This window comes from Leptosomus discolor, chromosome 19, assembly GCF_034619465.1.
Source record: "Leptosomus discolor isolate bLepDis1 chromosome 19, bLepDis1.hap2, whole genome shotgun sequence".
NCBI classification, from domain to species: domain Eukaryota; kingdom Metazoa; phylum Chordata; class Aves; order Leptosomiformes; family Leptosomidae; genus Leptosomus; species Leptosomus discolor.
In genome coordinates this window covers 7767543-7791633 of record NC_141409.1, presented here as the reverse complement: position 1 = coordinate 7791633, position 24091 = coordinate 7767543, and the positions used below count along the sequence as shown (strand labels likewise).

Here is a 24091-nt window from a genome sequence, read left to right as displayed (position 1 = left end):
TCCTGCGCGGGTGGAGGGCTCCGGAGCGGAGCCCCCGGCCTGTTCCCGAGCTGCCCCACGGCGTCTCTCCGCGGCGCTCCGCCACGGCCGCCCGCGGCTCCGGAGCAGCCCCAGGGCCGCAACACGTACCGCGGAGCGCCGCGGGATTTCTGCGCCGCCAGTCGCCGAACAGCGGCTTTCCCCCCCCCAACGCCGTTCCCCTCACAATGCAGCCTCACCCCTAAGGCTCCCGCCGCGGCCGCCCCCGCGCTCGCCTTTGTCGCCCCTCTCCTCCCCACCCGCGGCGCCATCTTAGCTCCTGGCAGCCCCTGCGCCCGCCCGCCCGCCCGCCTCTGCTGGGACCCGCCGGCCCGCGGCAGGACCAGCCGGGGCGGCCGAAGGGGAAGCCCCCGCCGCGGGCCGACGGCATTAACAAAAGTGCCGGCCGAGGTGCCCGCCGGGGCCAGCCCGTACCCCGCTCCCCACGAAGTCGCCGCCCGCCGCTGTGCCCTTCCCCAACATGGCCCCCGCCGGGGTCAGTTTACCGCCCGCAGGCCGGCGGCCCCGTCGCTCCTGGTGACGTCATCCCGCAGCGCCTCCGCCCGTTTCCATGGGAACCCGCGGAGCGGGCGGTGGGAGCTCGCCGGGCCGCGACCCCCCTGCTCGCCGCCATGTTCGCGGACGGGACGGCGCCCGGCGCCGACGTGGAGTCGCTGTGGAGGAGCGCCCGGAGCGCTCGCTGCGAGGCGGTGAGAGACCCCGGGCGGCCCCGGCCTCGCTCCGCGCCTTTATACCGCCGGGAGGGGCCGGGCTGGGCCGCAGGCGGCGGTCAGGGCCGCGGCGGCCTGCCCCTGCCCTCCCCCCTCGGTCCTGCTGAAGGGGTGGCCGGGCCCCGACACGTCCCCTCCGCGCCCGGCGGTGAACCCCCCGCAGACCCCGCTGCCCCAGCCCGGCCCGGGACGGAGACCTTCCCCGCAGGGAGTCCGCACCGCGCCCGGGGCAGAGCCGGCGGCGGGCGGGCCCGTGGTGCCGGTGTCTGCCTGCTGGCTCTGCCCCTTTGCAGCGTGTGACAAGTTTAGGCCCTTTATGCAAATCGGCAAAGAAACACACGTGCAGCTGCCACAAAGGTGGTAGTTTGAGAGGTGATAACTGCACTTGTCATGTTGCTGGGTGTTTGCTGTGTCCTCTGGAGGCTCACTGCCGTTTTGCTTTCTGTCGCCCTCCCCACGCCATGCTGTAGAGCACGTGGCCTGAATTTGACTGGCATTCAGGCGTCTCTGTCCCGTATCCGATCGTGTGAAGGTCACAAATACATCACGGACACCCGGACGGTTACAAAGACACCCTGCTTTTAACCGTGAGCCAGAGGTGTGCAAATGTGCTTGAATGTCTGTGAAGTGCCAGAAAGGGGAAGATGCTGTGGATGTTTTGTGCAGCACGCTTTTTTTTTTTTTTTTTTTTCCTGTTTGGGTTATAAACTGTCTGTCTTCTTTTACTAGAAAAGCTGCCAGACTGGGAAAATTTCAACAGTAGACTCTGCAGCACAATCTCATACTAGCCGAGATGCTGGTGTGCAGACGGATCAAAGTAAAGATGCTCTCCAAGACTTCCAGCAAGAAGTCCAAGTAGATTACACTAGCCTTCTGTCATTCCTTCAGGGAGTGGAGGATGCAGTTATCAAGGAGCTAAATAAGAACTGGAAAAGCCGTGCCTTTGATGGCTTTGAAGTGAACTGGACAGATCAGAATGAAACAGTAAGTTGCCAGAATTTAGTTCCTTGTCATTACCCAAGCGGAGCTGGTTGCAGTGGCTCTAACTCGTTAGTTCTGTTTCTTCCTGCTGTGATTGTTCTTGCCAGATTCTAACAATTAGACATTACCAGTTGTTTTCTCCAGCTTTCCCCCTTGCTTGTGGCCTGGGCAAACTGTCCTTCCTGCTAGCGACTGCGTTGCAGCAGCTTTGTGAGAAGGAAACCTGCAGTTGGTGTAGGCTTATTGTCAGCTTCCAGTAGCCCCTTTAGAGCAGGCCAGCCCAGCAGGTGTCTAGGAACAGCTGGGGTCAGTGACTTCGCAGCTCTTCCTACTTAGATCATATATATTTAGTGTACAGTGCTCCAGAGTGGAAGCAATTGGCACCTGTCAGTACCTGTTCGTACAGTCGGTTTCAAACCATCGCTTGTGAAGCTCAGCGGGTGCTACAGTCACACCGGGGCTGCTGTAACCCCTCTGGCACAGCCCCTGAAGTGTGCTGCGGGTGAGAGGTAAGGATGAGGCGAGGGTTGGGTTGGTAGGGTCATGTATGGTGGGTTTTTTCCCCAGCAGGCATTCAACAACTCTTTCACACAGATCTACGCGCTGCGTGGGCAGGGGGAAGCCAGCGCTGTCACCACAGGCTCCCACGCAGGGGCGTGCGCAGTTCTCATTTCTCTGGGTTTGGAGGCTCTTGCTTCAGTGCTTGAATTTGCTCTCTGCCAGGTGCTGTGTTTGCATACGTTGGCATACCCAGCGGCTCAGGATCAAGCCCTGCAGGTTACCAGCGTCTCATGGAACGCCACCGGATCCGTTGTCGCATGTTCGTACGGCCGGTGAGTATCTGAAGGGATGGAGTGCGCAGCTGAGCTTGGTGTGACCTCGCGGGCTGACCTCAGTTTTAGTATGGTCCCTTTCTCTGCAGTAATAAACTAGACATATATCTCCACCTTATGCAAGTTAAATAATTCATATTCAAAGAAACAAAATCTCAGTCTTAAATTATGGCCTTTATTTCTCCTCCCTCCCCCCCTGCCCCAGAAAGGGCTACACATGCTCTTACTGGTTTGTTTCTAGGTAGATTCTGTTTAGAAAGAAAATGGAAAGAGCAGATGCGCTTGCAAATGTAGGTAGGTGAGGTTTGGAAGGACGTGCTTATCTTCAGTGAAGATCGTGGTGTTTTGATGTGGTCTCTCAGCGCCCCAGCTGAACCCAGCACCCACCCGTGCCTGCGCCTGCTGCCACGGGCACGCGCGGACAAACATTGAAGGGTTTCTGAAATGAGGGGTGGACAAAACAGTCATCTAAGCCAGTGAAGGGCTGTAGCTGCTCTCCTTTCTGTGCCCTGCTGTTGCCTTATTCCTTTTTCATTCCACTACCATTTCCTTGCATTAAAAGCCCCAGCAAAAGGGTATCCATGAGTGAGTGCGTAGGGAGGAGTAAAACAGGGCAAACCTGTATGTTACTGGCTCCTTCTGCTCTCCCAGCCTACAGCTGTTTTCAGATTAGCATGTGGTTTCTGTGTCTGTGTTTACCCTCAGGATAATTCCCTTCCATGAACTGACAAGGTTTCTGTGAATCTGTGTAAACTTTTAGCATCTACAACACCCTTTAATAAGGAGTTTCACAGATCAGCTACCCATTGGATGAAAAATTGCTCCTGTTCGATCATATCTCTTCCAATAAAAGGATTAAGAGCATCAAATAAAGGCAGCAGGCAGCAGAAGTCAGGCTCAAAATCATTGCTTCCCATCCTGACCTCTGTCTGTTCTGTAGATCTCTGTCCTCCATGTCGTCCCCTTGCAGCAAGATGGGACATCACGTTGGTCAGTGTTGGTGACAGACAACATGTAACCTTTTGGTAAGCGTGTGGTGAACAGAACAGGTAGAAATACCAGAGGAAGCAGAGTGGCCGGTGTCTGTTGGCATCCCAGAGCAGTAATTCATACCCGTGTGTGGCAAACAAGCGTGACGGGCACATGACGGGATTGAAATCTCTAGAGCTGGGGTGCGTGGCATGATCTGTGCAGGGTCCTCAACACCGTTTGGGCGTTGTGAAGAATTCTCTGTTCCTGTGGAGGCACCTGGACTTCAAATCACGCTGGTTATCTCGGGCCAAGTAAGACCCAATAAATCTTTTCAGCCCCTGGCAGTCTTCCAGGTGAGATACTTCCTTGCTGTGTATTCTCTGGATCTTTGAGTGCTTGTTCAGAGGCAATGTGGTTTGCAACTCAGCCGGTTTGCAAATCAGCAGCGATTTGGGTGCTTTGGATTTTCATCCCCAAATTTCTCATAGCAGCTTTCTGTAGGCACCCTTTAGATTGTGCCCGTTATTTGAGTGGTTCGTAGGTCTTAGAATAGTGACTCGTATCTGAGATTTACTTGCTGGCGCTTTGTTGTGTAAGTGCACTGACACGTACCGTGTATCTGCTACTCTGCAGAGCAGTTTCATTGCCTCGTGATCCCTTCCCCTCGGTTTTCCTTCAAGGCACAAAGCAGCACGTTCAAATGACCGACGGGGCACAGCCGAGCTCCGCTAGATTGGGCTTCTCTGCCGAACAGACTAGGCAAGACGTAGTTTTCTCATCCTCAGGTTGGACAGTGGGGACTGGAGCACAGAAAAATCCTACGTTTGTACCTGGAATTTGGACAGAAGAGGGTTGAATCCACAGCGCCCTGACCTAGTGGTGGATGTTCCCAGTTCTGTCATGTGCCTGGCTTTCCACCCCTCCCAGCCATCACTGATAGCTGGTAGGTTGCTCTTACCTTAGATCCTAACTGAAACGTACTCTGACATCCTTCAGCTTGGCTCATTTTTTTCCTCTCTCTCGGCTCAGCCCAAGATTTCTTGCAGAAGTGATGGTGTTGCAGCTCCTCAGACTGAGGAGCTAATGCTCACCAACATCGACAAAGGCACTGTTGCTTCTGAAGTGGGTCTTTCTGTTTTTTCAGCAACATCTGCCTTTATATCATCTCATCCAAGAGAGATGACAGAAGGAATTTCAGCCTTGGGTGCGAGCGGGAAGAGCGTACTTATTTCGGCAGCGCTGTATACTCTTACCCAGAGCTGGCTGTGCTCTGTACGTAGCTGCCAGTCCTTTGAAGCTGACAGGCCCGGTTCCACCATAGCTTCACTTGTGAGTTTGTTCTGAGCTATTAGACCCTTGAGATTTTGTCTTTGGCCTTTCAGGTGGCCTTTTCAGTGGGGAGCTGGTGGTGTGGGATACCAGCAGAACAGAAGACCCTGTGAGCTGGAGGACGGGGATTACAGATGACACTCACACCGACCCAGTCTATCAGGTAGCAGAGAACACCTACAGCAGGCACGGCTTGGACAAGCGGTGCCATTGCTCTATTTCCTCCCTTCAGCTCCTGTCCCAGACAGGCTGCTACATTTCAGCAGTTATTTTCTCTTTATGTTGGCTGTTTCCCCCCAAATCCAGCTACTGAACAAGCATTTGCTGAACTCGGCACTCACCCTGTAAAAAATATCTTCTCGCTGTTCAGGTAGATGAAGAGCAGGCCCGCTCCCGTGCTGTAGCTGTTTATTGGTGCAGCTAACAATGCTTGTAGTGGATTAAAAATTTAAGTAGCAAAGTGTCACTGATCTTTAGTTGGAAGCTTAATGCTGCATGCTTCAAGCATGTCATACGGCCTGACTTCCTCATGTTTTTCTGTCCTGGGGTCCTGTGGCTCTGGGCAATCTGTGTACTTTCTCATCTGGAAGCGAGGAAAACGCTGCTGCTTATGGTGGGTGAGAGGGCCATAGATACCACGCCTCAAAAGTGATGGTAGGTGAGCCACAGAAAATGCAGTACAGAATCCAGCCCTGAACACCTACACGGATCTCTCTCTCACCTGGTATCTACGCCTGTGTGCCAGCTCCCAGCAGACGCTGGTTTGGTACCAAGGGCACTGGCTGCCGCCTGGCTCTGCCCCCGTGTTGTCTTGGCAGGTCAGGGGACCGCAGGCTGCCGAGCGTGGGCTTGGCAGCTGTGACAGTCCCCCTCGTCCTGAGCTCGTGGCGTTTGGAACAGGTTGACTGGCTGCCTGACGCCAAGCACGGGAACCACGCCCGGCTGTTGAGCGTGTCGACGGACGGAAAGATCCTGGTGTGGAGGGAGGAGCGAGACGGTCGGCTGGCCTTGGCCGAAGGATTCGCCGTGGTGGCTCAGCAGATCCCTCGCATCACCCAGCTGAAGAAGGTGAGTTCAGCAGGTCCAAGAGGGCTGAGCCACCAAAAACGCTTAATTCTGGAGCCCACGTGGCAGAGCTTGCCTTCCACGTGAGAAGGGCCAGGAAAAGCCCCTTTGGAACACACGCACTAACCCTCAATCCCCAGCTCCTGTCCCGTAGTGAAATCACTCCTCAGAAGACTGGCAACAGCCGAGGTTTTGCTGTGCTCTGAAGAGAAGCTGCTGGGCTGGAGAGGAGAACTTGCTTGTAATACTGTTAATTCCCAGGAGTCCCCTTGTAGGAGGACGCTGCAGAGGGTGAAGGCTGAGCAGCGCCACAGACGTTGGAGCTGGTGCGGGGCGTGCAGCGGCCAGCTCGTTGGGTCCCTGGCTGATGCTGCTCTAACTGCTCCTCGCCCCCAGCTCACACCAGCTTTGTCTCTTTTTATCCTCTCAGTTCACCTGGGGAGAGGCAGCCGTGGGCGTGACCTCGCTCTCTTTTTCACACTTCGATCCCCACGTGTTCGTTGTCGGTGTGGAAGGCGGCTATTCCCTGAAGTGCTCCACCGCAGCAGAGGCGCCGGCCCTCCATCGGACGGGCAGTTCCCTTCCCCTCAGGGCACCGGCGGAGCTCGCCTTCTCCCCGCACGCCGGGCCGGTGTACTCCGTCAGCTGCTCGCCCTTCCACAGGCACGTGCTGGGAATTGACGCCGGCGCTGCGCGTCAGGCACGGTTACTGCCCAGGCTTAAACATGCGTTTGGCGAATGCCCCCCGGGGGTGGGGGTGTACGAGTTCCAAAAAACGGCTCATCTGGCATTAGGAACTTGATCAAGTAACTTCCCGTCGTAGGAGAAACAATGTCCCTTGGCTCTGGTGAAGCTGCCCCCGCAAACACGCTGTGTGTGGGCACGAGTAACACAGAATAGCATCTGCGCTCAGGCTGGGGTAGATACAGCGTTAGCACCTTCCTTAGATCGTCCTAGATGTTGGTATTAAAGATCAAAGACAAGGGGAGGAGCTGACAACGTCATTTATGTATCAGTCCTCAAGTGATCTGCCCATCAGAAACCTTACTAGTAGCTGCCTGACTTTGAGCCCGAAGCTCACGTCTCTGCCTGCATGTACCCGCCCTCCGAGGAAGAGGCCCCAAGCCGTGTTTCTATGAAACATGCTGACAGCCCAGGTTTGCATTTAATTTGCATGAGACAAGCACAGCTCTAACAATGTCCCCTCTAGATCAGCAGTTCTCAGGCATCCCTGGCCCACAACCCACCAGCAATACTCGGTGGACAACACGAGCCCTCATTAAACTTAATTGAGGGCAGCAACAAAGCTGCATCCACACACCCCATCCCGGGGCCTGCTTGGAAATCGCTGCCGTAGGGAGCACGCCCAGACCTTTGCAAAGCAGTAATAGTGTCCCAGATTGTGCTCCTTTAGTGACTTTTGTTCTGTCTCTTTAGCAATAAAGCCAAAAAAGTTGTTTCTTGCTTCCTCCCTCCCCCAGGAACCTCTTTCTGAGCTGTGGGACTGACGGCCAAGTTCACTTGCACTCCATCTTGCAGACACAGCCCCTCCTCTCCCTTCAGTTATCAAAGAAATACCTCTTCTGTGTGCGCTGGTCTCCAGTTCGACCGCTGGTCTTCGCAGCTGCATCAGGGGAAGGCAAGTACCTGGGGGTGCCTATTCTCAGACACAAAGATCGTGCTGAGTGTTAATTAGTGCCAGTCAATTGTACTGATTAGCATTTCCCACAAGCAGAGCGCAGTGACCCTTGTTTGTGCTGCGCCGTTAGGAAAGCGGCGTCACTTCTAACTAGCAAGGCAACTCCACTCGGGGGTATTTTCCACTTTTAATGATACCTTTACTTCTGTTGCCACAGCCAGTCACAGGGATGTAACGTGGCAAGATCACCATGGCTAGAACTTATTTCCAGCCTCTTTGTTGTTGACATTTACTTCTGGAGCTAATGGGTTTAAACCAAGAAATTTTTCCTTAGAAAATTGCCCAAACGTTTTTGAGTTAAGGAACAGAGATTTCACAGAATCTGGCAAGCTGGTTCCAGGTCTCTGACAGCAGACTAGATCTGTGCTGTTTCACAGTGATGTCAGCTACCTGTCACAGCCCGGACACCTTCAGAAGGAAGGGGAAGCGGGTTAAAAAGAACACCTGTAAGTTCCAGGCTAAGGAGATGCTCACCTGCTGTTAAATGCAACGTCCCCTGCCATAAAGCTGCAATGAATGGTTCTGTTTTATAGGCGACGTGCACCTGTTTGACTTGGAGAAGAGCCCACAGAAGCCTGCCCTCTCCTTAAAGCAGGCTGCGGGCGAGTGCCCCGTGTATTGCTTAGAGTTTAACATCAAGCAACCTCGGCTCCTGGCAGCGGGGGACGCCACCGGTACAGTCAAAGTCTGGCAGCTGAGTTCGGACTTCACAGAGCAGGGACCCAGGGAAATGAATCACCTGGAGCAGCTGGCAAGCGAGACCACAGACTGAGGCAGCAACACAACCAGCTGTTACTACTACCAGTTGTTACTACTCCGAGCCCAGGAAAAGCTGCCCCTTCGCCTCTTCCACAGTGCTGGCCTGCAAGACACACGTATCTACAGCAGCTGGAGTTTCACCCACCTGTAACGGCTCAATGTGCATTCTGCCATTAAACACGAGCTGATGTGGTTCGACCAGTAACTTTTATTGAAGCACACTGCAATATGTTCGTTTTCCCTAAGAGTTTTAAGCTAAGCAGTTTAGGTTACATCGTAAAGTAACATTGATTATTGTAGAGCACAAAGAGAGAGAGAGACACATGCAGAGCTATCGTCAGCAAACGTGAGCATGTTCTTTGCATCTTTTGGTACTAGTGTTTTCAATCAATTCACAAAGAGTGAACGTGTAAATTCTATGTAGTCGTAGGCAGAAGGAAGTTCTCTGCCCTTGCCGTCCATGTAGGGCTTCATGTGAGAAATGCAGTAATCGGCCTGTTCCCGGGTCAGGTTCTGAAAGACAAAGACAGGGCGGAGGTGGAGACGGGCCCTTGGAGGCCGCGGAGGGGGCACTTACGAGCCGCCCTCCCCCTCCCAGGGGCGCACAGCCGGAGCGGCAGAACTACGCCGGCATGGAAATGCTCTGGCTGTTGGCACCAGTTGGTTACGGGTTGGAAGGTCTGACCTGAGTCTTCCCACCGAAGAGAAGACAGAACAGGTAACTGACAGGAGGAAGCGGCGCAACCTCTTTATTTCCCTGCCAGCTGGTGGGATTCAGACAGGAAAAACTTGCCGTCTTGGCAAGGCCGTGAGAGGGAGGAGATGTTCACACTGTCTAAGCTTGGGCTTAAGTTTCTCCTTTGAATCGCTGTCTGGAGAAACATCTCCCTCTAGTCTCCTGATGGCAGGAAAGCATCAGTCTCTGAGGACAGACACAGCGAATGTGCTCCCTTCCCAGGCCCTGAGCAGCTCTTGTTTTACTCAACCTGAGTAGCTCCTCGGCAGTTAAAGCTTTTCCTCTTCCTCTATAGAGCCCAGAAAGCAGCGGGGTAGGGCCGCTGCCACCACTACGGCGTTTGCTGCACCCCGTCAGGTTCAGAACTGACTCAACTACAGTGACATGAGCCTCCTCGCAATTAGTGCTCGTCTTTGTTAACAGTCGATAAACAAAAAGCCTCTGTCTGTCCCGCCCTGGTGGGCCACAACCAGCCCTTACTTGGTAGAGCTCCTCCTTGGTCACGTAGGGCTTCCCCTCCGAGCTGAGGGCACGGAAAGCGCTCTCGATCTCCTCGCTGGATTTCACATTCTCCGTTTCCCTGCTGATCATAAACGCCATATACTCCTGCAGCGAGACGTGTCCATCCCTGCCGGTGAAACACAGCGCGTGAACACGGCCGTCCATGACACCCACAGACAGCGCCCCCCTACCCTGGGGGGAGTGAAAGTCTCAATGCAGGAGACCAGATCATGTTCTGAAGTGAATTTCTTCTTCACAAGCATCAGTCTTCCCTTCATAGAGACTCTTTTACATGAATTATTGTGAAAACCACCGTAGCCTCTCCGCAGTAGAAGGAAGCACAGCTCTATGTGAGAGACCTTCCAGCCAACTCCCCGAAGGACACCGATACAGTATTTTGCAACAGAAAACTAGAAGGTGAAACCACGTACCTATTGGGATCTACAGTGTCCAGAATAGACTCGAACTCTGGGTCAGGCTCTCCTTCCTCAACCATAGGCAGGTCATAGCCAAGGGAGCGCAGGCAAGACTTGAACTCCTGGTGATTAAGTCGTCCAGATTTGTCCTTGTCAAAGTGCCTAAAAAAAGGTAAAAACAAAGCCCACGTTTTTAAGTGTCAGTTGTTGAGTACTGAAAGCTATAAAGTGGGCTGAAAACTTGGAACAGATTATAACCAGCCCAATATTCTGGACAAATGAGCTTGAATCAATAAACAGTTCTACCTAACAAACATAAGAAGTAAGCACAAGTTCTTTACTTTGCGTAAAAAGCATCTGAAAAACGGCTGCCTTCCCAGCTGGCATTCACTGGCACTCCCAGTGCCTACCCCACTGTGCCCACAGGAGAGGCTCCCGTGGGGCTGTGGCTGCACCCAGCCGGCAGCAGGAGGCTCTGGAGGCTCTCGCCATCTGGCAGAGATCGGAGCAGCTCAGCACAAAACTGGGCAGACAACAAAGGAGCTACAAACGGATCAGTCAGAGAATCCTGTGAACAGGAGCCCTCCACGTGCCAGAAATCTCTCTCGAGTGTTCCTCTGGCATGCTTCCCCTGCGACTCACTTGAACATCATGCTGAACTCCTTCAGGGCCTCCTCGGTGACTCCAGTGGTGTTTCTGAAAAGGAAGCAGCAAAGCTGGTGAGCAGTTCGTGAACCGCAGACCTCTGCCAGAGTCCACCTGCCCCAGGCCAGCGGCTGCAGCAGAAGGCGAGGACAAACGAGCAAACGATACATGACATCGCCGCAGCTCAACGGAATAAATCAATTCCTCCAAGATCTCGTCATTGCTTATGGCCAACAGGAACCAAAACTGCCAACCTCACCCCTCTGGAGAGCGCCAGGAGGTGGTGGGGATTTACACGACCCCCGTTAGTCAGAGCACAGGGGAGACTCGCTAGCACCGACCGCGCAAGGTTTGTTTTCAGAGCCAGGCAGAGGTGTCTCCTGTCTCCTATCCCCCCCCAAGACAGACCCCCCACTGCAGGTGGGGGGGCAATACCGAGCCTGAATCTGCTGCTCCAGGTTGTGCTGCATTCTCATCCCCAGCTGGTCAAGCTGGTCCCACTGCTGTGCCAGCCCCACGGTGCTGTGTTCTGTGTATTTGTTGTCCAAGATCAGTGCCTCCTCCATGGCTGCTCCAAGGTCCTCAATCTTCTTCAGCTGGCTCCTCATAGCTCGGATCTCCTGGTGCTTGCGCTGTTAGGAGGGAGCGAAGAGGAGAAAATCAACAAACACACAAAAAAACCCCTTAAAACGTCAGAACACAGGCTGGCAGGGGAGGAAGGGTTATACTCTTCTTTTTCTGCTGGGATTATGTATATATTTTACAAACCCTGGTATGTGTGTATATATATGTGTGTATACATGTGTGTATATATATATATAGTGTTCAGAACAACGTTCCTCTTCATACACCCTACTGGAAACCAACAGGGCTTGCAAAACATTCTTGAGACAAAAAACCCTCTTATGAGGAAACACGCGGAAAATACTGTATCCTCTCTGCCCCACCCCACTCCTTGAGGGAAAAGACCAAAAAGGAAAACTGCATCAGTGTTGGTTAATGGCTTGTGATGTAAGCAGACATCGGATACGTAAACAGACAATCACAAAAGCCCCCTCAGTACTCAAAATGTGTAAAAATCAATTAAGATTTTGCCATACAGTTACAGGCATTTCCATTCCCACCCTGTTTCCAAGTCATCAGTTTCAGCAACAGGGGAACACCACTTACTTTAGTAGCTTCCAGCTGTGATTCCAGTGTTCCCGATTCCTCCACCATACAAGACCTAAACACAGAAACGCAGTGAGAGAATGCACTTATCCCATAAAAAAGTGGCAGGTGGGGCTTGAAATTAACAGTCCTTCCTTGAAATTAAAAATCCTCACAGCAGTATTGTTCTCCTGTAGATATTTAAACACTGGTTTTGTCTTTTGTTTATTCTGACTCGTCCTGTTTCAGACCGACACGTGTACATCTCGTTTGATTCTTATTTCTTTAGAGTTAATTTCTAGCCCCATGTGAAAGGCAACACGATCAGCAGCCACACTTCATGCCAGATCCAAAGCGCCCGCTTTACGGGACCTAATGAAATTAGGAACTTGGTGCAGTCCCACCCCACCCCACCGTGCCCAGCACACACACGCACACACGAACTACAGGTGATTCACTGGGGGTGGGCTGCCCTTGCCAGTACGGTACAGGAGCTCTACAGAGGTGTGTGACGTGGGGATAAAATGGGGGGAAGAGACATTGAAAACTACTGGTTTGGTTTAAAAGTCATCTTAATACGGCATAATCTCTGCGGAAAACTACAGACCTCTCCTGCACAGCGGTGGTTGGTGGACAGTTGCCTTTCCCACCCCACCTCTCCCGTGCTGCGCCCAGAGAAACTGAGGCACGGCCACTCCTCTGTCCCACTTCCTCGCTGAGCTTCTTGGCACGCTGCAGGCCCCACGCCAGCGTGGGAAGCTCACCACTGTGGTGATGGTCTCCAATATCTATTTCATACGGACTAGCTGTGGAAAGCCTCTGGATGCTGCTTCCCCCCCTCCTCGCCAGGACCCTAAGCAGGGTTTAGGAATCCCTGTCCTTCCCCACACGCACGGTGGGAGGTCACACGGAACGAGCCGGGCACGGGCAGCAAGTCTGGGCGCTGTGTGGGTGGGCTGCCCCCTCTTTTGGCTCTCTAGTATTTAAGTTCCTAGAACTCGGGTCATTGGTATTTAAGTCACTAAAACTGGGTTTTCATCCCCACTGAGATCGATCCCTCCATGCTCCTGAGCTGCTTGAGAAGGGGCTTTCAAGTGCTGAATCACTCTGTAGCAATGAAAATGCACCAAACATCTGGGTGTCTCTTACCACAGGGTTACGGCTCAGATTCAGAGCACGCCTAGAGATGAAGCGCCCACCCAGAACCCTGAGCAGAAGCTGGCAACCAACCGTGGAAAGAGTCATCAAGGTAAACAAACCTCCAAGCATCTCTAAGCTGTGAGAGTTAGTTGGAAGGAAAGCGAGCCTTGGAATTAAAGGGTGCATTTGAAAACCAAGTGAGGTAAGAAAATAAAGAGGAAAAAACCTTCCAGATAGATCATCCCCAACTTCATACTGATAGACACGAATGACACGACGATATGCTATGCTAGTCAAAGAAAAGAAACCAAGTAAATTCCAAAAAGGAAGAAAGAAAGAACAGAGGAAAGAACACACCAAAACACGGCGACTGCAGTGGAGCCACACTCCAAGCCAGCACCACCTTGCAGCAAACATAAGCAAGTACTTCATGAACGAAAATGATTCAAATGCTGGTTGCACATATCCCAAAATAACCTGTTACTATTTTCCTGTAAGTCACAAAACTGAGTCTCACTAAGAGAAGTCTTGCAGTTAACTCATCTCCAGGTTCTCTGAGGACATTCTTCTTCCTCCCCGCCCCAAAGAAAAACCCCTCCAGGCAGCGCCGGGCACGCGCAAGCGGCTACGGCTACGGCACACGGAGAAGCCAGGTGTGCGCACGGCAACTCTCATCTCAAAACTTCTCTGCAGCTCTGCCTGCCCCCCTGCCAAGGAAGGCTCAGCGCAGCCAACGCCGCTCTGAGCTAAATCTGCGTTTTTCATCTGTTCACACAGAATCAAGGACAAACTCGGCCTGGCGTATCAGCAGCCTGCTGGTAATTTGGTCAACAAAAGCGCTTGGCATGGTGATCCCGAACTCTGACCCTACGTCTTTCAGTAAATGGCTCCCTTCTCTTCGCTCGTTCTTGGATACCAGAACTAATCTACAACACTACTGCACAAAGGAGCAGAGAATCCAGCATCCGTTCCAGGAAAATCTGCTCAGTTCCATTAAACTGTACAACAAAAATGGGGCAAGTTATTTTTATCTGGCAGAAACAGCGGAACACAAGACGCTGATCATTACAGAGCAAATAAGCAGCAGTTATCTGCGAAGATTCCACCCTTTTATTGTGAAAAGCCTCCTCTCTCTCCGAGAAAGGCCCCGGCCTCCTCCCCAGCACTTCGCACAGGGCTGACACACAGGCCCCTGCGCCAGGCCCGCGGTTTGTGAGCATTTTGCACTATGTCTTATCACAAAGCTTCCATTGTGCTGCAGAATTGTAATCCTGCAGAAATTTAAATGGACAGACACACTCTCAGAGGGTTTGGCAGTCTGAAGACATTCAAAAGATTTTATTATTTCCTTTCCGCTTCTTGACCAATGACCAGCACGCATCCTCACCAGGGACCCTGCCCATGGACTCAAAACTGCTGGTGTTGAACCGCCTGCAAACCCAGGCAAGTTCGTGGGTTCACGTTGGAAGGTTTTGGGTTCTCCTCTCAAGAATACAAGCTTTGTGGGGCACAGTTATGCAGCAGATAAAAAAATGGGCCCATTCATATCTGCACACTACGGAGTTCTAAGATACATAATTTCAGTAAAGCCTCTTCAGAGCTTTCCCCGCTCCTTACCAAAAATGGTCAATACTTTGACGCTTTAATTGTTCTGAGAACAGTTATGATGGAAAAGTTTATTTCGCTAAGCAAGTCTCTGGAACTGGAAAACGAGCAGTGCCAGCTGTTTTCCAAAGGCAGACTGTTCTATGTTCTCCCCCATCTCATCCGATTAAAAACCTTTCCTTGTGCAAGCTCTCAGAGAAAGCAAGAACAAGAGTCAGGAGTTCCATGCCAGTGGCTACCCCTTAATAACTATTTCTGCTTTTGACTAGGAAATTGTCGTGTTTCTACTCGTTTATACTTCATCTACTCCAAAATCTTGTTTCCTGTGTCTGTGCACCTCAGCCACAGATTGCTCTTTTCAAATAAAAGGGGTTTCAGCGCAGCGTTCCCAAGCGATGTGATGGCAGAAGAACACGCACAGACAGAGCAGAACACATCACCAAATTTTTAAAGATATAAAATTCAATACTAACCCATCTAGCAGGTAAGTCCTGTAGAATGTGAAGATCCAAACATCAGGCAGCAGGACAGAGACAAGACAGTAAGAGAGGGACAGAGATTTGGGTGGGAAGCAAACATCAAAAAGTTAAAAATCGCATTTACATTTCATTACTTCATGAAGACACATACAGAACTACCTGTAAACACACAGAGACAGAGAACCACAGGATTACATGAGAACAGAACTCACCTCTGAGCCACAACCAGAGCGCGCCAGACTCGGCTGACAGCTCTGAGCACCGTTACCTCTGTTTTCTGGAAAAAACGCTCCTCAGTTCACTGCAGTTCTCGACCTTGAGATTTTTGATATTTCTAACGCAGCTGTTAACCCCTTTCGCCCTCTCCCTAGGCAAGGACCTTTATAGACAGCACCCCAGGTCAGGGATTACAAAGCAGTCTTTCAGTTTTTTCACACCTACTTTCACTGTTGAACTTCTAGTGAGATCTCCGATGCACTACTCGGTACAAAAGAGGCATCAGCAGAAATGCCGCTGGCACATCACAGCGTCTGCTTCCAGGTGTTTGCTCCCCACCCCCCCAGCCGGGCTGCAGACTAGTTCAGGAATAACTGGAGAAGAGTGAAGTCCTAGATAACTGGAATTACTAGATATCTAGAATCCTAGATTAACAGGAAAATTAACTCAGAAGCATAAATATTTTTCAAATCTGGTGTTTCAGGGCTTTCCGCTTCCCCGTGGCTAACAGGGCCTCCCTCAAATGCCAGCTGCAGGAAACAAACAAGTCCTGAACAGCCGTTTTTCAGCAGGAAACACTTACAACTTAGACAGACCAAAAAGATGTCAGATGGATAAAGATACTGGCTGAGGAATTCTCCAAGGGCAGCTCCTGGGAAGACAAACTATACCTGGTCTCCTGAATCCACTGATGGAAGGCGTTAGCATGCTGAGCGAACTCCTGCCGCAGCTTGTCATTTTCTTCCTGCCTTCGCTGTTCCTTCTGCAGCTCCAATTCACGTTCCTGAGAAACAAAAAAATCATTTCAAACAGAGAAATAATGTGACTGCCCTCACCCTGTAACGAAAAGCAAAACTAAGAGCTGCACACCAGCACAGTTCTGAAGCTCACAAGACCGAGCGCTCAAAGAGTCTCCTGGGTATCTAGACAAAAAAATCATCAAACGTGACAAGAGAACAGTCCTACTGAAGTCTTGAGAACTGGAATTGAACCAGCAGCTACTCCACTGCATAGCACGGATGTTAAACTTACTTTAGTGAGGCGCGTGTGCTGTGTCTTTTGAAAGACCGCAAATGGAAGACCATGAAAACCACCGACAACAGCACAAGCTTACAGCTAACGGAAATTTAACTTTGCTCACAGATTCCGAGATATTCCCATCTGCAGTACAGTGACAAACACTTGTACTGATTATTTCAGAGGGTAACTTCCAGGGAAGACTTCAGAAGTTGTAAACTATGACAAGTCTTTCTCTCTCTGACTTACCTTGATAATTTTCTGCAGATTCCTCCAGGTTTCTTCAAGAGCCTCCATAGTAAACCAAGTATATGGGTTGGAGGCTACACGGAAGCTCTTGATCTGGCGATCAAGCTCTGCCAGCTGGTTGAAGTCAGCTTGGGCAGAACTAAGTGAAGAACGGAAAGCGTCATGAGCTTCTCGCAGTGCCTTGATTTCTTCCAGCGAGTTACAGCGCACAGGATCTGTCAGGTCCTCCTCAGCGTTCTCAAACCAGCTGTTGAAGGCAGACGCCTTCTTTGCAAAAGTCAGGAACAGATCCTCGACCTTGAGAAGAGAAAACAACGCAGCCGTTCGGTTACGCAGCGATGCAAACGTTCTGTATGAGTTGATCTGGAATTAACAGGCGGCAGTGACCGTTTGCCTTTACTACTCATTTCTTGCAAGCACCCCCAAAATTCTTACAGGAAGTCTCCGCGATCTCCACAACCATTAGCTGCAAGTGGAAAAGCTACAGAAGTTGCAAGTGGTTTATGTTTTTTTTTTTTTTTTTTCCAAAGAGAACAATTAGATTTTTTGTAGCCCCATGACTGGCCACTCACCTTTCTGAAATGCTCCTGAGCCTCCAAGAGTTTCTTTTTCCTGGCAGCAGAATTAGCAAGTAGCTGATTCCAGCGTTTCATCAAGGAAGCATGCCGAGCCTCAATGGCCTTTGACTGGATATGTTTGGCTGCCAGGAGCTGGTCTTTCAGAGCAGTGATGTTTGCAATTCCCTCCTGCTGGAAAGCCTGAAGTCCAGCGTCAAAAGTTTCCTGAAGCATTAAAAGAACAACAAAATATTTCAGATTGTATTTTTATTTAACCATTCCAATATCTTGCCTATATTTCAAACAGAAGTACTAGAGTCTGGTGTATTGTTGAAGAGTTCACCGTTCTGTCCATCACTTACGGGGTGGAAGCAGCACTAGCACCAACCTGTTTGGTGAGTAGTGTTTGTACGGAAGAGAGGTCACGGCCATAATCATCTGTCTTCAGACTGTTTTCCTTCTCACCTGGAAAAAGATACAGGTTTAGTAAAAATCGTCATGTCTCGATCTCAAACGTTCCCTCTATTCCAACACGGGTTACCTCAAAAGCATAAATCAGGTACAGCACTGCTGATTACTTTGGGTTCAGGTCTGCTTGTTACAACAGCAAGGGAGAAGCTATTTGAGATTTTTTGAAATGAGGGAGCATTTTGGTTTCTGTGACAGGTACCGTGCCCCAATACGGAACATACCGATCCATGACTCCACTACATCTGCTTTCCAGTTGAACTGGAGGAAGGCAGAGTTCTCATCCAGTTTGGCTTTCCTCTGAGCCGCTGCCTTCTCCAGATCTGACACCTTGCCTCTGAGGCCCTTCATCTTGGCGGTAATGTTCTCCTCGTGGTGATTGTTCTACATGACAGGAGGAAAAAAAACCAACAAAACAACCCGCGTTATCACAGGCTGTTAAGGTCATCCCAGGCATCCCGTAAGTTGGTGACAGAGCAGGGACTTCAACCGAAAGATTTTGGCCAAGTAATAGCTCTGAAAGCAGTTAACACCAACAGCTTATTCATCCCCCAAAACGACAAAGAGCTCTTTTCAAAGTGATGACAAATCAGTCCTCAGGGAAGAGTAAGTCTATTTTGACATGAAAATGTCCTGAGCAGCTTTTGAAGGTTTTTCTTCACTAGTTTACACTCACCTTTTTAATGAGATCCTCTCCGTTAGCACAAACATCGTTCACTCTGTCTTTGTGGACAGTAAAATCAGTCTCAAATGCTTCGTGCTTCTTCAGCAAGCCCTGCAAATACGAGAGACAGTCTTTTTAAAAAATAATTTCTCACCACTTATTAAAAATGAAAAAAAGAGAATTGTTATAAATCAGCTAGCATAAATAACTTCTGACAAAAACTATTAATCTTAGCTGGTTAGCACAACTTGCTGGTTTTCTGTGGACAAAAGGAGACTGACAGTGACTTCCAGTGTAGCTTCAGCCATTTGATTTAACCAGGACTGCCCATCAGAGGTCAAGAGATGCAAAGCTGCCCCAAATGACAAGTAATTTCTACAGGGAATAACATACTTGGGATGCTTTTGTAAAATTAATTCATGTTTTTGTATAACGTAGGCCCTGAAAAGGAGCCAACAATAGCCTCTAATTGGAAAGACAGCTAAAGGAAAGGTTCGTTAAGCTCTAACCAACAGTAACGCAACAGGAACAAGAAAGAGCTGACACCCTTCTCCATACCTGGATAGCAGCAAGGGTGTCCCCATAATCCTCGCTGGCTACCAACGTCATCTTCTCATTGATCCAGGCCTCCTCTTCCTCAACGTTTGCTACGAACTGCTGGTACTCCAGAGACTCCTCTAGACGCTGACCCCTGTACGGGAAAAGACAGGTAAAGTTAGTCACAGCATTGCTTTATGGCTTTTAGATACAAGATATAAAACCAACTTACAGCAGCACAGAGACTGTACCGATAGCGAACCCTAAACGCACAGTCATTCACTGGTCACTTCTGCAGCAGCAGACTGCAGTACCTACAGCTCCAGAAATGCACTAAGGCCTCAAAGCCTGCAGCTACGGAATGACTAAAATGAACCATTTTGTCCCAATAGCTTCCACTCAAAAAACCCATCCCGGTAGTGGATTGAAGCCAGTTAATTTCAAGTCCATGCTTTCCAACTGGTGGAAGAAAAGGCTGAACACTGAACACCTCAAAAAGAGTCTCCTGTTTCTACTGACGAACATTATCACTGAAACTCTCTTCAACAGTCTCTTGAGTCTGCCATCAGCGATACGTGCTGTTACATCATATTACTGACTAACGACCCATACCCTAAAACCCTGAAACTCAGTAAATCCGGTCTTTACGAGCCCATGTAACTGTTTCAGTGAATACTGAAATGCACAAAACCAGGTCTCACACACCTAGCAGCCGCCAACTGTTTCAACTCTTTCCAGTGATCCACGAACTGAGCCAGCCTCTGCTGGATCTCCTCCTTCCCGATTGTGTTATCATCTGAAAGCTTCTTACCCGTGTCTAGAACACCCTGCAGAGAAACACACCGTTAATGGAACATCCCTTGCTCCCTTCTTAGGCGCCCCGTTTGGATTCCAACAAACCCATTACTGGCTTTGACATTTGCCACAAACAGGCAAGATGTTACTGACAGAGAAATCTGTCAAGGAGAGGCGTTTACCTGGATAGCAGGTTCGTGGGCAGCTAATTCTGCTTCTAAGCGCTTGTGTTTTTTTCTAAGGTTCTGCACACCAGTTAGGTCTCTGCCATAGTCCTCCGAGCTAACCAACAGTTTCTTCTCTCTAAATTCAAGAGAGAAGAGAGAAAGATAAAATGTCAAAGTTACTTCTATAGGTCACACCTGACAAAAGAAAAAACAACAACCCCAAAACCACTGCAAATGAGGAAATGCTCCGCGTTGCACAAAAATCTTGGACGTAAAAAATTGCGTAAAAAAAAAGTTACCAGCAAACAGCAGCTGGCTCCTGGCAGCACATTTGGGGGTGGGGGAAGGAAAGAAGGGAACAGAGGGCCTATCATTTCTCTCTGAAGGACAGAGTTTCTCTGTACTGATCTTGTTCTAAGAAGATAGATGCCTTTTGTAAAGTTTACCTGCTGTTGTCCAGCTTTATTTTTTTACTTCACAAGCATGATAAAAAAGTGCTCAAATTTGAATGATTTCAGACTCACTTCTTTCCCTCCTCCCAAGATATTAACACCAATATGGAAAAAGCAGTTGATTAATTACTACAACTGACCACAACAAAACCAAGCAAGAAGTACTTCAGACTGAAAAAAGTTTGAGTTTTTGCTAGGAACTTCCCCCAAAAGAGTAGAGTTAAGCTTCAGCTACCTGGTCCAGGTCTAAACAGTTACATTACTTTTTCCAGTACAGAGCTCTCCATCTTGGGGTGTGACCAAAGAAAACTGTAGGTAAGCAGCCACAGCCAAACTAGTGCTGAGGCCATTTTGAACACAGTTTTCCTTGACTGGGGGCAAAGGTGATTTCTTGTAGAGGCACATACTCGTGGAACAGGCAAGTGATAAAACCATACGAGAGACTATGAATGTCGTTAGCAAGCTGGCAGTAAGCACAGGGCCCCCCGCGCCAGAGCCCAGAACTTCCAAAATACACACTTGATCCAGGATTCCTCATCATCCATATCACGGAAAAACTGATGCAAGCGGTGGGACTCGTTCAGCTTTGCACGGCGGGCAGCTGCCATACTCTTAATCCTCTGAAAGCGCCCGTTAATGGTCTCACGTTTATCCTTTACTTGGGAGGTATCGAAAGCGCTGCTGGTCATCAGACTGTCAGCCTGACTGTTCAGGTCCTTCAGACGATCCTGGAAATGTGGGTGAAAAAGCGTGTGAATTGCTTGGATCTCACTGCTGTGTTTGGTCTGTCAATATAAAAATCACGATCGGACGGCTGTGCAGAGTCACAGTTTTTATTAAGAAAACATGTTTCAACAGGTTTGTGACTGTGGCATGTATTGAAGTGGTACCTGCAGAACTTGCTGACTACTATGATTTATCTTCCAAAACTAAAAGAGAAAGCAATACCTCATGAGCAGATATATCAGCTTCCAGTAATTGGTGTTTCTTCAGAAGGTTGTTAACTGATGCCAAGTCCTTCCCATAGTCTTCAGATGCCAACAAAGCCTCCACCTGGGGGTGGAGAAGGAAAAAGGGGATGGAGAATGAGTTGCGTTTTCACAGAACCCTTGAAATTATCCTGTCTTCAAAACTGTGCAAATTAATTCTCGTCTCCATTTTCTGCAGTGTGGATAAACCTTTGCCTCATCACCTGTTCAATTCCTAACAGGTTCTATGGAAATACGCTTCCCTCTCACCTTACTGTTTATTATAAAACATCCACAAGATTATCAGTTGTAAATAAAGGTTTATTCAAAATAAATCCAGACTTGCTCAGGGGTGGACTGTACTCCACAAAATCTAACATCAGCAAAGGGGATCAAAATTAGAAAAATCAAGTCTTCCAAGTAAACAATCCCAATCTCAGTTACCTCTGAAAGCCAGAAATCAAAGTCCTTGATTCCAGTATTGAAATTCTGTTGCTTATTAGCTTCTTTCAGTTTCTGACTCTTCTCTGCTGACTTCTGTACCAGGAATTGCCACTGGTCAGCCAGCGCAGCTAGGCGTGCCTGTAACGGAACGGAAAAGACAAATGCTACAAACGGAAAACCCAAGTTCTCATAAACACAAACCCAGAATAAGGTACGAGTTTGGCTGCCGATTCCAGATAGGCAAATTTCAGTCACTATTTCACGCCGCCTAGCTACGCTTCAGTTCAACTTTTACGTCCTGATCATCGGGTCGGCCGACTTCTCACCCTTGAGAACAAATCAGAATGATGACCCTGAGTTCTATTGCACAGCTGAACCAGAAAAGCTTCTATAAAGCAAGATTTGGTTCTGAGGGACACTCTCCTCCCTCAATTATCCAAATGCTTCTCAAAGCAAAAACCAAGCAAGTCTTCCAAGACCTGCTGTGCCTACCTTCACAGCGTCCTCGCTGCCAGCACATGCTCCTCTTTCAATCAGCGAGTTCCCCATATCGATGACTCCGCGGATCCGATCTGCATTGGCATGGAGCTCAGCTTCAAAGGCTTGGTGTTTCTGGTGTTTGCTCTGAAGAGGACAAAACCAAAGCTGTGAGAGGCTGGACAAGGGGCTCCTAAATTGTTCTCATGGGCTGAATGGACAGTGTAAGAGTTGTGCACATACACAGAGAGGTTTGTATATAGCCTGATCTGGAGAAATTCTCTCTTTCAGCAAGAATACTTACTGCTCACTCGAACAGTAACTCTCATTAACCCGAGTAACCATCAAGCTTTGACCTAGGCAAGACCGTCAGCGAGCTGATACACACAACTCAGGCAACATCATCTGCATTTTACAGGTGCCGCCCATGCAACGTTCTTGCATCAAGCTCCGCTGTTATTCAAGTAAAGCTTTCTCACCTTTGAAAAGCAGCAATTAGAGAGACCCTGAGCAGAAGCACGGTAAATCATCCTTTCTACTCCCATAGTAATTTCACCGTTTTCTATTTCCTTTCCCAATCTATAGGTAATTAAAAGAAATCACTGCTGAAGCCTATCTTCTTTCTGCATGGCTTTGATATTAGTCAAAGTCTTACATGGCCCCATTATATATTAAAATAATGAATTAATAACCAAAAACCTCTAGAAAAATAGCTGAATTATTTATTAAAAATTCTTCTCTGCTGTGTTGAGAGCACCATGAGAACAATAGGAGCCTTGGTGTGGGAGGAAGTACGCCGTTCTTTCATATATACGTGATCCATCCACCCACCAGGAAGGTAACAATAGCACAAAAATGACAAGACAGAATTTACAAGTATTAACTGGAAGTGCTAGTAACATTGGACATGGGCGTACAATGCCCTGAGAGAATGGCATGAAAGGAAATGTTAGAATAAAAGATGGAGAATACTATAGCGCTGGCATGAGAAATTCTGCATGAACTGCTTTATTTTGGGAACTGTTAATCCTGAACGCTGAGACTATAAAAAACGCACCCTTCAAAGCTACGTTTACCAACATGTAGAATTCAGTTAAAAAGCTGCCAATTGCCTATCTCCATATAACTACCATGACAACAAGTCCCAGACAAGCCTTTTTGGTTTAATACAAAATTCTGGGGTTTTCAGCTAAAAAAAAAAAAAAAAAAAAAAAAGAAAAAAATAATTTAATGTACCACAGCCTAAAGACAAATGACAATTCTTTCCTTTCCTACTCTAGTTAGCTTCCCCTTTTTCTTTGTTCTGTCTTCTCCCTCCATGTATCCTCATTTTACTACTTGGATTCTTACAAGTCCTGTCAGCTCTCCATCTGGTACGTAGCTGTTTCTGGAGTGTTCCTTCTCTATGACTCCCTTCTACGCCACTGCTGCAGGGACTGAGCTGTCTCGGGCTATCGTTTTACTGAGTCCTCCATCTTCAGCGTTTGACGCAACAAACACAAGCTAACAGACCTGGCCTAACGTCATGTGTTAAATCACCACCACTGAAGGAGGGCGACAGGCCCAATAGCCGAATTTCTGAAAAAGGAGGATGGAACCCCGTTTTTCTATGGGCTGACTCCTAAGAAACCCCACCCAACTACACCACTAACGCACCACAAATTAAACAGCTCATGCAGAACACCTGCAAAACGAATACATAAATAAATGATGCTGAATAGGCATTAACAAAAAAGCCACACCCATGACATGAAGATCAGTAGCTGTACCTGGGTGTAGGTCAAGAACTAACAGAAAACAAAGAGATTGCATGAACTGATGGATGGAGCAACAGACTGCCACCAGACCGTGTGCTCACACAGAAGCTATACAAAGAAAACAAATTCACATACCAGGGCTAGTCCAAACTACTTACCAGCAGTTTGGAAAGCTATAAAAACAGATTGAGAGAAGTAGTTCAGTGCACTCATACTACTTCATAAACCAGTATTAAAACACAAGAGGTAACTTTAATTATTCCTT

The 24091-nt window shown here is 49.1% G+C and overlaps 2 protein-coding genes across 6 annotated transcripts in view; one reads left to right on the top strand and one right to left on the bottom strand.

Moving 5' to 3' along the window:
- Positions 1-635: 635 nt before the first annotated feature.
- Positions 636-8543, top strand: DYNC2I2 (dynein 2 intermediate chain 2). Its single transcript, XM_086475800.1, has 9 exons — positions 636-728; positions 1479-1733; positions 2454-2563; positions 4321-4478; positions 4918-5027; positions 5765-5932; positions 6360-6592; positions 7411-7568; positions 8162-8543. Exons 1-9 carry the CDS (start codon positions 651-653, stop codon positions 8398-8400), a joined length of 1509 nt encoding a protein of 502 aa, XP_086331926.1. The 5' UTR covers positions 636-650; the 3' UTR covers positions 8401-8543.
- A 32-nt stretch (positions 8544-8575) lies between these two features.
- The window catches only part of SPTAN1 (spectrin alpha, non-erythrocytic 1), a 51604-nt gene continuing 36088 nt past the window's right edge, over positions 8576-24091 (bottom strand). The window contains exons 37-58 of one of the 5 annotated variants that reach the window (XM_086475797.1): positions 23985-23999; positions 22085-22216; positions 21593-21730; positions 21129-21233; positions 20700-20908; positions 19744-19864; positions 19472-19593; positions 18788-18920; positions 18242-18340; positions 17790-17949; positions 17486-17562; positions 17113-17322; positions 16541-16837; positions 15946-16058; positions 15053-15070; positions 13201-13263; positions 11856-11910; positions 11121-11317; positions 10683-10736; positions 10056-10202; positions 9604-9751; positions 8576-8900 (exon numbers count right to left, since the gene is read on the bottom strand). In XM_086475797.1, the coding sequence (XP_086331923.1) occupies positions 8775-8900; positions 9604-9751; positions 10056-10202; positions 10683-10736; positions 11121-11317; positions 11856-11910; positions 13201-13263; positions 15053-15070; positions 15946-16058; positions 16541-16837; positions 17113-17322; positions 17486-17562; positions 17790-17949; positions 18242-18340; positions 18788-18920; positions 19472-19593; positions 19744-19864; positions 20700-20908; positions 21129-21233; positions 21593-21730; positions 22085-22216; positions 23985-23999 (2739 nt within the window). In that variant the 3' untranslated portion in view covers positions 8576-8774. The remainder of the gene's footprint in view (positions 8901-9603; positions 9752-10055; positions 10203-10682; positions 10737-11120; positions 11318-11855; positions 11911-13200; positions 13264-15052; positions 15071-15945; positions 16059-16540; positions 16838-17112; positions 17323-17485; positions 17563-17789; positions 17950-18241; positions 18341-18787; positions 18921-19471; positions 19594-19743; positions 19865-20699; positions 20909-21128; positions 21234-21592; positions 21731-22084; positions 22217-23984; positions 24000-24091) is intronic. The other 4 variants (XM_009947637.2, XM_086475796.1, XM_086475798.1 and 1 more) reach the window with 4 other exon arrangements.